At 45.0% G+C, this 15,120-nt stretch overlaps 1 protein-coding gene and 1 pseudogene across 1 annotated transcript in view; both read right to left on the bottom strand.

The window, feature by feature from the left end:
* SLC25A20 (solute carrier family 25 member 20) overlaps nt 1–14,561 on the bottom strand; it is a 36,240-nt gene extending 21,679 nt beyond the window's left edge. The window contains exons 1-3 of the mRNA XM_061128663.1: nt 14,354–14,561; nt 5,239–5,331; nt 1,807–1,934 (exon numbers count right to left, since the gene is read on the bottom strand). Of these exons, the coding sequence (XP_060984646.1) occupies nt 1,807–1,934; nt 5,239–5,331; nt 14,354–14,458 (326 nt within the window). The 5' untranslated portion in view covers nt 14,459–14,561. The remainder of the gene's footprint in view (nt 1–1,806; nt 1,935–5,238; nt 5,332–14,353) is intronic.
* On the bottom strand, nt 9,176–10,139 carry LOC133046284 (adenosine 5'-monophosphoramidase HINT1-like; annotated as a pseudogene).
* Nucleotides 14,562–15,120: the final 559 nt, after the last annotated feature.

The raw sequence follows: 15,120 nt of genomic DNA, 5'->3' as shown, positions 1-15,120 counted from the left end.
AGAGCAGTACGAGTTTGGTCATGAGGCAGGGCAAGGCTGTTTTTCCTATGCATGCACCCCAGGCAGGCCTCACACAACTACCTCAGGCATGCAAGCCCAGCATACAAGCTGTTTCCTCAACCATCAAGAGATCTGCTTTCAGGCCTGGCCTCCTTCACAGTTTCAGTTCACACTGCTGTCTCCAAGAGGCACCCTTTCAGCAATGGAACTTCCCCTCAAGAGACCAACACCTGTTCTTCCATGGATGCCCAGACCTTAGGCTGCACATACCTCCATCCCCTGGGACTGGGGACTCTCCTCTGAACAGGGTCTCGGCATGTACACGGGGTACCATGCAGACAGCCTGCATGGGTGGCCCATTCCGCCACCCCTCACTCCATCCCAGGGAAGCATCTGTGAGGTCTGGACCCTTGAGCTTCCATCCAAGGTCCTGGTAATGTTCCTTTCTGCACTATGCCCAAACACTACAGTGAGGAGGGGAAGGTGGCAGGGTTGACATTCAGGATTCAGAACATGGCAGGATGATGGGACGGGGATCCGAGTGTCTGAACCTTTGCCCAGGCAGGAAGGGTACTTCTCTGAGCACTGATGTGACGGTACAGGTAATACAACTCACAGGCTGAGGCAGCAGCAGTCACCCCATGAAAGTTCTTGGGCATGGCCCTGACTCATGATACAGCTGTGAGCTAGCATATGAGCTAAAAGCCCAGGAGCTCAGAGAGGACATGTGTCCATAGGCTATTCAGACCATCACAGCCAAACACATGGCCTTCCCTAGCGGCCCAGGGGCTAAGATGACACACTCCCAAGGCAGGGGGCCCAAGTCTGATCCTTGGTCAGGGGACTAGACTCGTCACAGCCAAATAAATAAAAATATATATTTAAAAAAAATAGTCAAACACAGCTTCCAAAGGACCCCGCCCCCTACACTCACATTTGGGGCCACCTGTAGCTTTTTATAGAAGCTGGCCACATTCAGAGAGTCACGGGGACTCCAGAAATAGTTTCATGTTACGAGCATTTCTATTTACACCTCGCCCCTTACTCAGCCTGCTGCGGCCTGAAGTAGTGATCGAAATCAACCACAGGGCACCCTGGGCTTCCTCCCGTGAGCTCTAGAATCCAAGCCCAGCCAGCTGCTGTGGGTCCTGTGCTGTATGCAGCCCCACCCAAGAGGTGTCATCCCAGACTGAGTGTGCCTTGTCATCCCGGGTGTCAACTCAGAATGCCCCTGCATCCCAAGAAGCCCATTTCATTCACTGCTTTGTCAGTTCTGAGCCCTAATTCTACCTCATCTGCCTCTCCATACCCAAATCCAACTTCTGAAAGTCTACTGGAAGGAAATATACTAGTTTCTTTCACTGCAACAGAGACACCAATACTTGGAAGTAATTATAATCATGTTATGAAAATGAAGTAAGACAGAAGCTGAAACCGTCCCTTCTCCGTCCAGGGGATGAGAAACAGGCTGCTGCTGTCCCTGCTGCAGCACCAGGTACCGTCGTGGTATCTGACACAGATTTTAGCATCCGGACCGCCCAGTGCTGCGGGGTTGGTGTTAGTAACATCCCCAGTAAGCAAGAATACTTCACATGAGAAATGATGACAACCTAGTAAGAGGGGTTGGGGGAGGGCTTTGGGTTTTATCTTTTGCCCTATGGGTGCACAGGGCAAAGGAAACCCAAATACCTCCCTCATGTGGAGAAGAGGACAGCCACTGCCGGTCTGACAGTTTTTTCCTGTAACCTGCGTCACACCACCGGCAGAACAGCATCGAGTGCTCTGGGCCGGTAAATAAGGACTCACCTGAGCACATCCTCTGGGTGTTTCTGTTGCAGTTTCTTCCCCAAACCAAACCCAAAGAAGCAGACAGCAAACATGGGGGTGACCCCGACGATGGGGGCGGCCATGCCCCGATATAGACCCCTGATGCCCTGCAAGGAAGCATAGAAGGGGAAGCTGTTTACAGACACTACTAATGTCTCCATCACTGAAGCAGGAAAGCAGCGTGTCCTCTGACCTGTGGCCCCCTTCCCCAAGCAAGGAGAGCTTTAAAAGGAAGAATCTTCCCATTTATCAGAAACGGTTGTCTTCTTATATACTGCTGGAGAAACTGAAAATAGCTTCTATTCTGGAAGGCAAACTGGCAACACGTAGCTTACACCTCCATCAGAAAACTACCTGTCTGGAAACATAAGGGAATACTCAAAGATATAAAAAAGAATGACATCAGACATTTACTAAGCACTGCATTTTGGAACATTCCCAAATAGATTTATGAGACAAATTACAGAAACCTCGTATTGGACTATCACACAGCCATATAATCACATTGTAACATGAGAAGAGATTACTAAATTGGGAGAAAGAAAAAGCAGGCTATAAAACAGAATATACAATGTGACTTGCTTGGGGGTGAGATTACAGGTGCTTAAGAAATTTTTATATTTCCCAAGCATTAGGACCTGAGGGGAGTCCCCCAGTGGCCTAGTGGTTAGCATTCTGGGCTTTCACTGTGGTAGCCTGGGTTCAGTCCTGGGTTGGGGAACTGAGATCACTCAAGCCACCCAGTATGCCCCCTCCCAAAAAAGACACAAGATTCTTATTGTTAAAAACAAGAGCAAGACTGCACATCAATTTTCACTAGTACATTTAGATAATGAAACTGATTATGTAGTAGCCAATAAATAGACAGACAAATAGACATTCCAACCAAACAAGTTAGTGTAACAAGGACAAGGAAGATCTGGGATCCAGGAGACCAAGGGTTTGGCCCAAGAGAGGGGAGGGGTGTTCCCAGGAAGGTGTTGGGTACAGCGGGCCTGGGAAGAAGCCAGTTGACATGGGAGTATGGGACATAGGACTCCAGGAGGAGTTTGTTTGTTTTCTAAGAAAAACAAAGCAAACAGCAAACACTGGAACAACAGATGATAAGTGTCAGGCAGTGTGGAAAACCAAACAAAAAGGTATCCTACAGCACATTTAGGACACAGGAGGACAGAGGCAGAGGCTCAAAGAGACACAAGCAAGAGAAACTGACACAATTGTTCAGGCAACCTCAAGAAAAACAAAAAGCTGTAATGAAAAGTGCACTGAAGGACATTACTTTGTTAACAGAGAAAAAACATACATAAAGTTGCAGTCATGAAAACAGTGAACTCTATTAAACCACGAAGGATGATGAAAATTATTGGGCAGAGCAGAAAGAGGAGCTAAGGAATGCAAGAGTTACAACCATCTACCACTAACAGGTAGCTAAAACAGTTTTAAATGGATAAAATACATGCATGCAGCTAGGTAGAAAACAGCATTAATAACAGAGAGCTGAGGGACTTCCCTGATGGTTCAGTGGTTAAGACTCTGTGAACTTTCACTGCAGGGGGCAGGGGTGCAATCCTTGGTGGGAGAAGTTCCCAAAAAGGGAGGAAGAAAAACAGTAACTGAGAAAGTAGAAAGTAGCAACTTCTAAAGGATTGGGTGGGGGGCTACTTTGTTACAAGCCCTTCAGTAACAAACTAAGTTCTTGTATCATTTTAATACAAAATAAGGGCTAATTTTTAAAAACATGTTACAGTTGCTCCCTACAGGAAATAGCAGGAGAAATGGGCAGGGGAAAGGGATGCTACACTCAGGGGAAGGTCCACAGACCTAGGCTGGAGAACCCGACTCATTGCAGACTCTGGGCACTCACAACCCATCTTCTTTCCAGAACTAAAGGGCACAACTGTACTTGTCAGCACTCCTCCCAGATCCTGCAAAGGTCTAACATTGCTACAGGCTGTAAGCAGACTCTCCAAGGGCAGAGAAAGTAAAGAGGGAAGGGTGAACAGGAAGAGAAGGTTCTGAGAAGGATCTGCAAAAGCCCCTCGGGACAAAACCCTCCCAAAGCCCCTCCCACAGCTTCCCACCTGGCTGAGAAGGATGCCCAAGGCCGGGAGGGCCATCGACTCTCAACAACTCCAGCCTTCCTTCCACTGTCTGGCCCACCCAGTTCCTTGCAGTACAACCAATATCCGTCCAGTAGTACCAGAAAGTGAGCTCAATCTGGCACAGCGAAACCCAGAGACAAGCACAAATATGGACTGAGGAAGCCTCTTCGACACTGCAGGGAGTTGGGTTTATACATATAGGGTTATCGTTACCATCTTTTTAAATTCCATATATATATGAGTTGGGTTTATACAAGCCACTCTCACCAAGTTGGGTTTATACAAGCCACTCTCACCAAGCCTCCAGCACCCAGCACATTGCCAAGGCGCTGTACAGGTGCTCAGTAACATTTGCTGACCAAGGGGCATATAATCCTGTCTCTCTGTAAGGGCAGAGAACTCTTAGCATACTGGAAGCTCAAAGCCTCCACTGGACACTGATCAGACTCCATTCTGGGTGATGAGAGAAAGACAGCCTTACAGAAGAAAAGACGGCACCATCTCCAGCATGGATGATTGGGTAGATTCCACTTCAAAACCTTCCTCCCACACCTGGGTCCTGCAGGAGCCCTGGGAACAGTTTCTCCTCCTAGACTGAGTCCATCACTTACCAGCATCCCCTCTTTGTCTGGGTGATACCTGCTTCTTACTTCTGTATATTTAATAAAGACTATATATTTAACATTTATTCACATCAGAGTTATATTTTAGGCAATGAAGGAAAAGTTCTTAACAAGGTGTTGTTACCTATGTGCCAATGACATCAGTAATAAGCATCACTAGTCATTAAAATTTCTAAAATCCCATGTTTTCACTCTAAGAAATACCTGAAAAATGATTATACAATTCAATAACCTCACATCAATTTAGTTTCCTTGTCTATGGGTTTGAAGACCCTCTCTTTCACTCTCTTTTTTCCTCAGACAAGCTAACTTTTCCTCCAAATTTTACATGAACTTCTGACACTGATCCCTGTCAAACAGACTGAACCAGCTTTGCATTTTCTTCTATCTCATGTCTCCAATTATTCCTCATGAATTCCCTGTGGTCTAAATTTTGCCTTCCAAGAGAGAAAGAACCACTTTATTAGCTTCATTCATCCACATAAAACAGTAACTGTAACTCTCAAACACTCCAAAGCGATGACAACAGAAGGACATGGGACGACACGGGGGTGAGAGAGCCAGGCACGTGGGCTGGACCTCCTGCAGAACCATGCAGTCACCCAGTCCCCCGGAGAAGTAACACTCCAACCCTCTGAAAATGTGTTCCTCTGAATAAGAAAATGCCCAGCCCCACGATTCCATACCTCTCTCATCAGAGTCTTCCGGAAACAGTCAAAGGTGCCAGAATACATGGGAGGCTGTCCAGGCAAACTTGGAGGCTGCGTCTGCAGTCGGACCTAAAACCAGAAGTTAAAACACAGTCATTTCCCAGAAGCAGAACCGCCTGTCAGAGGCAATGACCTGACCATCTGCCAGAATCTCATCAGAGTAAGCAGCACCTGTGTGCACGTCTTCAGCATTCCCCTTATCTGCTGGATTCAGACTTCTCTTTCCTCCAGTTTATTCCAACCTTGTACTCATAAGTCATCAGTAGCATGCTTTTGAAGAGTGAGACAGTTCCTCTGATTTCCTCAGCCACTTTTGCTATTTATTTCTTACCTAATGGATCCCATGGTGACCAAATGGAATAGGGATGACCAGTTTACAAATGAGGAGACTGGGTTCACTGAGGCCCAGTGATGTGCCAGTAACTAGACCTGGCTGAATCAAAGCTCAGCTCAGTTCTAGGCACTCTCCACACCCATCTGAAGTGCTTTGTGGGGGGTCAGGTAACATGCTTGACAAAGATACTTTGGAATGAGGTGGATTTAATCCTGCTTTCCTTGGTCATCCTTCTCCACCTTTCGGTGGATTCAATGCTTCCAGCTGTCTCTCTTTAAATCTCCACTCTTAGCACTCCATGCTTTGTCTCCTTTTCTACTCCAGGTGTCCCACTATCCCTTTCAGAAAACACGGTCCAAGAGCTCCAGCGGCGCGATCGGTTAGCACGCGGTACTTATACAGAAAACACGTTCCGGGGCTTCAGCTTATGTTCAGTGATGACTTTTACTCAGCCATCTTCAGACCTTCTCACCTCACCTTTTGGGCTATATTCCACTGCCTGGGGAAGCTCTCCCTACTCAAATCACCTCTAAAATCTCATCCTTTCGATGCATGTCCCATTTGTCCCAGAGCCACCAGTCTACCCTGTTTCTCCGCATTTGAAACTCTAGCATCCAACTACTTCCTGTGTTTCTCCTCTTATTCATGTGGGCACCAAGGCTAACGCAAGGTTCTTTCAAGATGCTGCCAGGATCCTAATTTCTTCCTCTCTCCATCTGAAGTCTTCCAGGCAAAGTGCTTGCCCATTCTTACCCAGTGTGGTGGTTTTCAAAAATGCCCATTAACTCTTTGATACTCCTGCTCTTCAGAAGTTAAACCCTAAATCCCCTCCCCTTGGATGTGATCCAGACTCAGTGACTCACTTCGGTCAAACAGAATGTGATGATATTGATGCTATGTGACTTCCAAGGCTAGGAGACAGAAAGGTCAGCTTCTGCCTGTGTCCATCTCAAGTTATCTGCTTTGGGGAGTCCATCACTACGCTATGAGGATACCTAAACAGCCTGAAAAGGCCATGTGTAGAGGAAACAAGGCCCCTTCTCAACAGCCAGCACTAACTGCCAGCATGTGAATGAACCACGTGGAAGTCAATTCTTTAGATGAGTACAGTCCTGCCCAACATCTTTTTGTTGTTTTTGACTGGAAGGGAGGGTTTTTGGTCCAGTATGGGGTTGCTTTTTCTTTTTTTTTTAAAGCCTTATTATGATATAACTCGTATACCATAACATTCACCTATTTAAAGTATACAGTTAGAGGGTTTTTAACAGTTGCAGAGTTGTGGAACCTTCATTATAATCAATTTGAGAATATTTTCATCACCCCAGAAACACCACACCCATTAGTAGTCATTCTCCTCTTCTCTCAGCCACTGGCAATTACTAAGCTCCCTTCTGCCTCCATGAATTTTCCTATTCTCTATATTTCATACAAATGAAATCATACAGTATGTGGTCTTTCATATCTGGTTTCTTTTACTTAGCATAAAGTGTTCAAAGTTTGCCTATGTTGCAGAATGTATCAATTCTTTATTCTTTTTATTGGTAAATAATATTCTACTACACAAATAAACTATGTTCTGTTTATCTGCTCATCAGATAATGACAAATTACATTTTCTCCACTTTTATTATTATGAATAATGGTGCTACAAACTTTTGTGTACAGGTTTTTGAATGGACATATGTTTTTAGTTCTCTTGGGTGTTGCATGGGTCAAGATTCTCCAGAGAAACAGAACCAATAGGCTATGAAGAGTTATTTGTTTGTTTGTTATAAGGAATTGACTCACACAATTATGGAGGCAGACAAACCGCAAGATCTGCAGTCAGCAAGCTGGACACCCAGGAAAGTCAATGAGATAGTTCTATTTCAAGTGTTAAGACCTGAGAACCAGGAGAGGCAAATGGTCAAGTCCCAGTTTAAAAGTTGGCAGGCTCAAGACCCAAGAAGAGCCAACATTTCAGTTAGAGTTCAAAGGCAGGAAAAGATCAACATCCCAGCTCAATCAGTCAAGAGGGAGGAGTTTTGGCCTTTTGTTCTATTAAGGCCTTCAACTGACTAGATGAGGGTCACCCACATTAGTGAGGGCAATCTGCTTTACTTGGTCTCCCTTAAATGCTAATCTCACACAAAAACATCCTCACAGATATACCCAGAATAACGTTTGACCACTATCTGGACATCCATGGCTCGGCTGACACATAAAATTAATCACAACAGGAGGATTGCTAGGTCAGATGCTAACTCTATGTTTATGTAACCTTTTGAGGAACTGCCAGACTGTTTCCCAAAGAGGTTGCACCATTTACACTCCCACCAGCAGTTTATGAGTGTTCCAACTTCTCCACATCCTTGCCAACACTGACATCTATTTTTTAATTTTTTTTTTAATTATAGCAGGTATTAGGTGGTTATTAGGTGGTATCTCACTAAGATTTTGATTTATGTTTTCATGATGGATAATGATGTTGAACATTTTTCATGTGTTTATTGGCCATTTGAGTATCTTCTTTGGAAAAATGTCTATTCAGATTCTTTGCCCATTTTTTCCTTTCCAATTTATTTTTTTTACTGTCATAAAATATACATAAAATTTACCATCTCGATCACTTTTAAGTGCACAGTTTAGTGATATTGGGCTTCCCTGGTGACTCAGCTGGTAAAGAATCTGCCTGCAATGCTGGAGACCTGCGTTTGATCCCTGGGTTGGAAAGATCCCCTGGAGAAGGGAAAGGCTGCCCACTCCAGTATTCTGGCCTGGAGAATTCCATGGACTGTATAGTCCATAGGGTCACAAAGAGTCGGACACAACTGAGTGACTTTCACTTTCACTTTTCAGTGATGTTAAATAAATTCAAAATGCTGTGCAACAGTCACCATCATCCACAATTCTTTTTATCTCTATCCACTAAACAATAACTTCCCATTCGCCCTATATCCAGACCCTGGTAACCAGTCTACTTTCTGTCTCTAAGATTTTCTGTACTTGAAGTACCTCATATAAGTAGGATCATAAAGTACATGTCTTTTTATGAATGACTTAGTTCATTGAGCCTAATGTTTTCAACATTCATCCATGTGGTCACAAGTATCAGAATTTCCTTCTTTTTAAGGTTGAATAATATCCTATTATATGTATAGGCCACATTTTGCTTATTCTTTCTTCCATTTGTGGGCACCTGGGTTGCTCCCATGTTTCAGCTATTGTGAATAATGCTGCTATGAACGGGGTGTACTAATATCTCTTCAACAGTCTGCTTTCAATTCTTTTGGGTAAATATCCAGAAGTAGAATTGCTGGATCATACGGTAATTCTATTTTTACTTTTTTAAGATAGTGGTATACTGTTTTCCACAGTGGCTGTAACATTTCCAACAATAGTACACAAGGGTTCCAAAGTCTCTGCATCCTCCCTGACCTTTGTTATTTTATTGATAGCAGCCATTCTATTGGGTATAAGGTGGTATCTCATTATACTTTTTATTTGCATTTCCCTAATGATTAGTGATATTGAACACTTCTTTCATGGTTTTTTCCAATTATATATCCTCTTTGGAGAAATGTATATTTAAGTACTTTGCTTATTTTTCTTTTTCAGACCATGCAACAATCTTTTATTATGTATGGGTTTTTAAAATTATTTTTGCAATATCTCCAGTCACAGGCAGAAAAAAATAATTGTTTAGCATATTGGAACTTGCAAACCTGATCACTGCATAGAGAAGGCAAAATTATCCCTACAGCATGCTTAACCAGGAGGCCAGTTCATCTGCCAACCTTCGAGAACATGGAGATGAATGTGATAGACAGACTGGCCCCCATCTGAACCTTCATTCACCACCATTCGATAGCCCTTCAGGCCCAGATCAGCAGCGCGTTTCTTGCCAACAATCATCAAATGCCCATCATTTCATCATCATCTTCTGCTGCAGAAATCTAGGATATATGTTTCTTTAGTATCACAAGAAAACGTGCTGGTGCTTGAGGGGAAATGTCATGGAAAGCAAGACACTGGTCATCCTCATAAATGATTTCGGTTGGGATTTCCTTGCGAATCATCTTCTTGAAGATCATGTTGCCACCAGGCCAGGCAACCTGAGCCTTGGTGGTCTCATTTGCCATCTCTGCCTCCCTCCTGTGCGGCCGGCTGGAGAAAAGGTCGGGAGGAGATTTTGCTTATTCTTAAAATGCGTTGCTTTTTGTGTTATTGACTTGTAAGAGTTCTTTTACATATTCTGGATCCCAGACAACATCTGCAACTTCACAAGAAATCCTTGAGCCAGACTACCCACCTAAGCTGCTCCCCAAGTCCTGTCTCACAAAGATCAAGAGAGCTAATGAATGTTGTCGTTGTTGTTTTGACCGCACTGTGCAGCATGCAGGATCCTAGTTAACCAACTATGGATTGAGCTCGAACCCATGCCCCCTTGCAACATGGAGTTGCAACCACTGGACTGCCAGGGAAGTCCCTATTGTTGTTGTTTTAAGCCACTAAGTTTTGGGGTAAGTTGTTACATTGCAAGATAACTGATACACCCAGTCATTATATTTCTGCAGTCTTTTTCCTGCTCTGTGTTCTACTTCTTAATCCTTCTCAGTTTGCTATCATACTAACCTTTCCAAGACACCATTTTCATCATGCTCTTCCTCTATTTATTTAGGTTGGTGCAAAAGTAATTTTGGTTTTACATTGTTGAACTTTGTCATTTGATATTGAAATACATTCTTCTTTTTTTAAATTTTTTTGTTTTGGAATACATTCTTAAATGTGGTTATATTAAACATCTTTAATGTACATTTGCTGCTTTATGTTTTTGCTAATGAATTGTTACTTGCTGTTTACTTTATATGTATCCTAGACTATGGAAAAGATGTTAAACAAAAAGCAAATTCGAGTGATTTTCTCATACTAGTTCAAAATGGGTCATAAAGCAGCTAAGACAAATCACAGCATCAACACTGCATTTGGTTCAGGAACTGCTAACAAACACAGTGCAGTGGTGGTTCAAGAAGCTCTGCAAAGAAGATGAGAGCCTTGAAGATGAGGAGCACAGTGGCCAACCATTGGAAGCTGACAAAGACCAACTGAGAGGATTTGAGCACTGAAGAACTGATGCTTTTGAACTGTGGTGTTGGAGAAGACTCTTGAGAGTCTCTTGGACTGCAAGGAGATCAAGCCAGTCAATCCTAAAGAAAATCAGTCCTGACTATTCACTGGAAGGACTGATGGTGAAGCTGAAGCTCCAATATTTGGCCACTTGATGTGAAGAACTGACTCATTGGAAAAGACCCTGATGCTGGGAAAGACTGAAGGCAGGAAGAGAAGGGAATGATAGAGGATAAGATGGTTGGATAGCATCACCGACTCAATGGACATGAGTTTGAGCAAGCTCTAGGAGTTGGTGTTGGACAGGGAAGCCTGCCATGCTGCAGTCCATGAGATCACAAAGAGTTGGACACGACTGAGCAACTGCACTGTACTGAACTGAATTGAGAGGATCATCAAAGCTGATCCTCTTACAACTGCATGAGAAGTTTCTCAAGAACTCAAGGTCAACCATCCTACAGCTGTTTGGAATTTAAAGCAAATTGGAAAGGTGAAAAAGCTCGATAAGTGGGTGTCTCATGAGCTGATCACAAAAAAAAAATCACCATTTTGAAGTGCTGTCTTCTCTTATCCTATGCAACAACAGCAAACCATTTCTCGATTGGATGGTGACATGTGACAAAAAGTGGACAGCATACAACTGTGATGACCAGCTCAGTGGCTGGACTGAGAAGAAGTTCCAAAGCATTTCCCAAAGCCAAACTTGCACCTAAGAAAGGGTGATGGTCACTGTTTGGCCATCTGCTGCCAGTCTGATCCACTACAGCTTTCTGAATCCTTGCGAAATCATTATATATGAGAAGTGTTCTCAGCAAATCAATGAGATGCACCAAAAACTGCAATGCCTGCAGCCAGCACTGGTCAAAAGAAAGGGACCAATTCTCTGTGACAATGCCCAACTGCACATTGCACAAACAAAACTTCAAAAGTTGAGTGAATAAGGCTACAAAATTTTGCCTCATCGGCCATATTCATGTGACCTCTTGCAACCAACTACCACTTCTTCAAGCAACTCAACAACTTCATGCAGGGAAAATGCTTTCACAATCAGCAGGATGCAGAAAATGCTTTTCAAGAGTTCATTGAATCTTGAAGCATAACTTTTTTTTTTTTTTTTTGAAGCATAGCTTTTTATGCTACAGGAATCAACAAACTTATTTCTCATTGGCAAAAATGTGTTGCTTGTAATGGTTCTTATTTTGATTAATAAAGATGTGTCTGAGCCTAGCTATAATGATCTAAAATTCAGGGTCTGAAACCACAATTACTCTTGCACCAACCTAACAAATTTTTCATTCTTGATTTTGTTAGGGCTTTTGTCAGTCCTGTGCTCTAGGCAATGGAGGAGACATGCAAAGCTGAGGAGTTTATGGAACATAACAGTAGACATGTCCAGAGGCTCCCACTGCTTTACATCCAATATCCTTTACTTGGCCTTCAGATTCTCCATGGTCAGGCACAAGCTCCTCAAGTTAGTAGAAAGAGAGAGAGATGGACCAAAACTTCTGACTGATACCTTTTTTGTGATATTGTATAAATCCATACCTGTCTCATCATGACATCCACCATTTAGGCCCAGCAAGAACATTAAAGTCCTCCATGGCTGGTCTTCTTTTACAGCCTGGTTCCAACTGACAAGCCTATATCCACCTTCAGTCCTGCCTCCTCTCTGCCTGGAATATCTGGGTCTCCCTACTTCTCTAGTTAGAACTCAGCCAGGCCTTCACCACCCACCATAAAGTCTTTCCAAGCTGAACAGCTCCAGCTCTTGCCTTTTCAGACCACGGTTAATTGCCTTGGGTCTCTGAATGTGTCTCTTGGCCAAGCTTTGACCAGAGCCAGCCTGGCTCCCTAAGGTCAAAAGGACAGTAGTCAGCAATTTGCGGTTTTGGCTTAAATCAAAAGGAGACTTTCTGGTTATTAAAAATGCAGTGAGGACTTCCCTGGTGGTCCAGTGGTTAAGAATCCACCTTGCAATGCAACAGATGCCAGTTCGATCCCTGGTGAAAGAAGTTCCCACATGCCATGGAGCAACATGCCTAGTGCCACAGCTACTGAGCCTGGGTGCTGCAACCAGTGAAGCCTGCATGCCCGAGAGTCTGTGCTCTGCAACAAGAGGAGCCTCTGCTATAAGAAGCCTGTGCACTGCAGCTAGGGAGTAGCCCCCACTCGCTGCACCTAGAGAAACCCACACACAGCAACGAAGACTCGGCACAGTCAAAAGTAAAATTAATTAATTGATTTTTAAAAGATAAAGGCTTAAAAAACGCAGTGAGCATTTTCAGTCATTTACATTTCAGGACACAGATCATCCTTCCCTTCCTGGGAGTGACAACTGATGGGGAGGAAGGGCAAAAAGATACGGAGGTAGGAGCGACACTTGTATTAGGGAGCAACAGGATTTTGTTTTTCTTTAAAGAGAGGCCCCAGATAACTAGAACTAACGAAATCAAGAGTAGAAAGAGAGGTCAAACAATTCTCCCCTGCATGCGTGCTGCTTAGAACTACTGTTGGGGAAGCCCTAACACATATGGCATTTATCAACTACTGAATAAACATCTGATTTCATGCTTCACAGTGCCCAAACCAGCCCAATGGCTTTAATCTTAGTCTTGTGATAAAATGACCCCAGATCCTCTTCTAGATGAAAGGCAGCAAAGAGCCTGCTGCCCAGACTTGCTCAGAGAACATCACCAAAGCAATTTGCTTTGGTGGAGGAAACCCAATTCAACAATCCAAGAAGTCCTCTACACAGGTTTCCCACTTTGCAAGACGCACAACTGCTCCCCACAGGCTCACCCTGGCCATGAACTGTCAATTTTCTCCAAGTGTGTGCAGAGATAAGGTTAGGCAAGTAGGATGAAGCTTTGAATGCTAAGTCATAGGGTATGGACTTTGGTCTCCAGTAAGGACTTGCTGAAAGTGCTACAGGGGAAACAGTCGATGTGCAATGTGAGGATAATCAGCGAACAAGCCTTGATGAGTTTCCACCTTCCCAGAGCCTCAATCTGACCATGGCTTCCACACCAGGTTGTTGAGAGGATCAGCCTGGCCCTGGGCAAAGCTGATCACTTGATTTCCTTGGAAGGGACTCAGTCACTGAGGGCATTGTTGCTTCCCACAGGAGACCACTGAGGTTAAGGAGAGGCTACAGACTGAAGATGGTTAAGAAAGGTGCAAAAGAGATAGTGCCGGAGCACTCTGGCTCCAGAGAAATGTGTCAAAAGACCTATCTAGAGTAACCTGCTTTTAGCTCTCTTCCAGAAGAGGGATTTACAGATGACCTGTTTCAACCTTGCTGATGTTAGGGTTTGCAGAAGTTAGAACTTTGAGCAGACGTTTTTTCTTTACCATCCCCAAAGTAGGGGCGCCAAGATCAGAAAAGGTTGCCGAACAGAGAACTTTTTTTTAAATCAAGAGTCTTCGGTGGGCGATTAGAGGCTTCTCACTCTGCGCCATCTAGCTCCTTGGGGCGCAGGAACAGTTTCCTCCACACCCGAAAGGGTCGAAAGGGAGATTCCCCAGACTTCTCACGGAAGCTCCCCCGGGCCCCACTTCTGTCCCGGACCGAGCGTCGCGAGAGACCCTGCTTTCCGCGCCCTGCTCGGTCGGGCCTCCTCCCTCCAGCCCGCGCGCCCCAGCCTCCTCGCACCTTGACAGTGTCCAGCGGGTGTCCCACGAACACCAGGCACATGCCTCCAAAGCCGCCGGCCAGCAGGTTCTTGAGCGGGCTAATGGGCTTCACCTCGTCTGCCATGGTCAGTCCGTCCGTCACAGTGCCCGTGGTTTCCCGGCCGGCTCTGCTCCACTGCTCCAGCCGCGGCGCCGGCGCCGCCGACCTTTCACCCACTTTCGGGTGGGCGGGGCACGAGCCCGGGGCAGGTCGGGAGGAGGGCCTAAACCGCCTGCCCGGCCCCGGCTTCCGCCGGCGGCGCTGCTTCCGGCCATAGCCCCTCCTAGATGGGCGTGGCTTGCGGGAGAGGGGCTGGCCCCGACGCGTTCTGGGCGGTATTTTGGAGTGGAGGTTGAGGGGTGTCGAGGGGATTTACTCCTCCAGAAACTCTTCCTGGACTCACCTGTTTCCTCCCTTAAGTTCCCGTTCCTCTACCCACTCCGCTGAAGGCGACTGCGCTCCGCTGTGTGACAAAGCACCCTTTCAGGTGCTGGAGGCACAGTACACGGGTGCTTGTTCTTGTGGAGTTTCCAGACCGTAGCAAAGTTAGTGAAAAATGCATGGTGTGTCAAGTGGTGAGAACTGCTATGAAGAAAAATAAATCTGGAAAGAGGATAAGGATTAGTATTGGGGGGGGGGGGGGCAAGTAACCTGCAGTTTTAATTAGGTGAGTAAAGGACAGTTTCACGGAGAAGGTGACTGGATTCAAGACCTGAGAAGTTGAGGAGGTGAGTTCTGTTCATAGA

The sequence above is a fragment of the Dama dama genome, chromosome 24 (genome assembly GCF_033118175.1).
Source record: "Dama dama isolate Ldn47 chromosome 24, ASM3311817v1, whole genome shotgun sequence".
NCBI lineage: Eukaryota > Metazoa > Chordata > Mammalia > Artiodactyla > Cervidae > Dama > Dama dama.
This window is presented reverse-complemented; position numbering and strand designations above follow the sequence as displayed.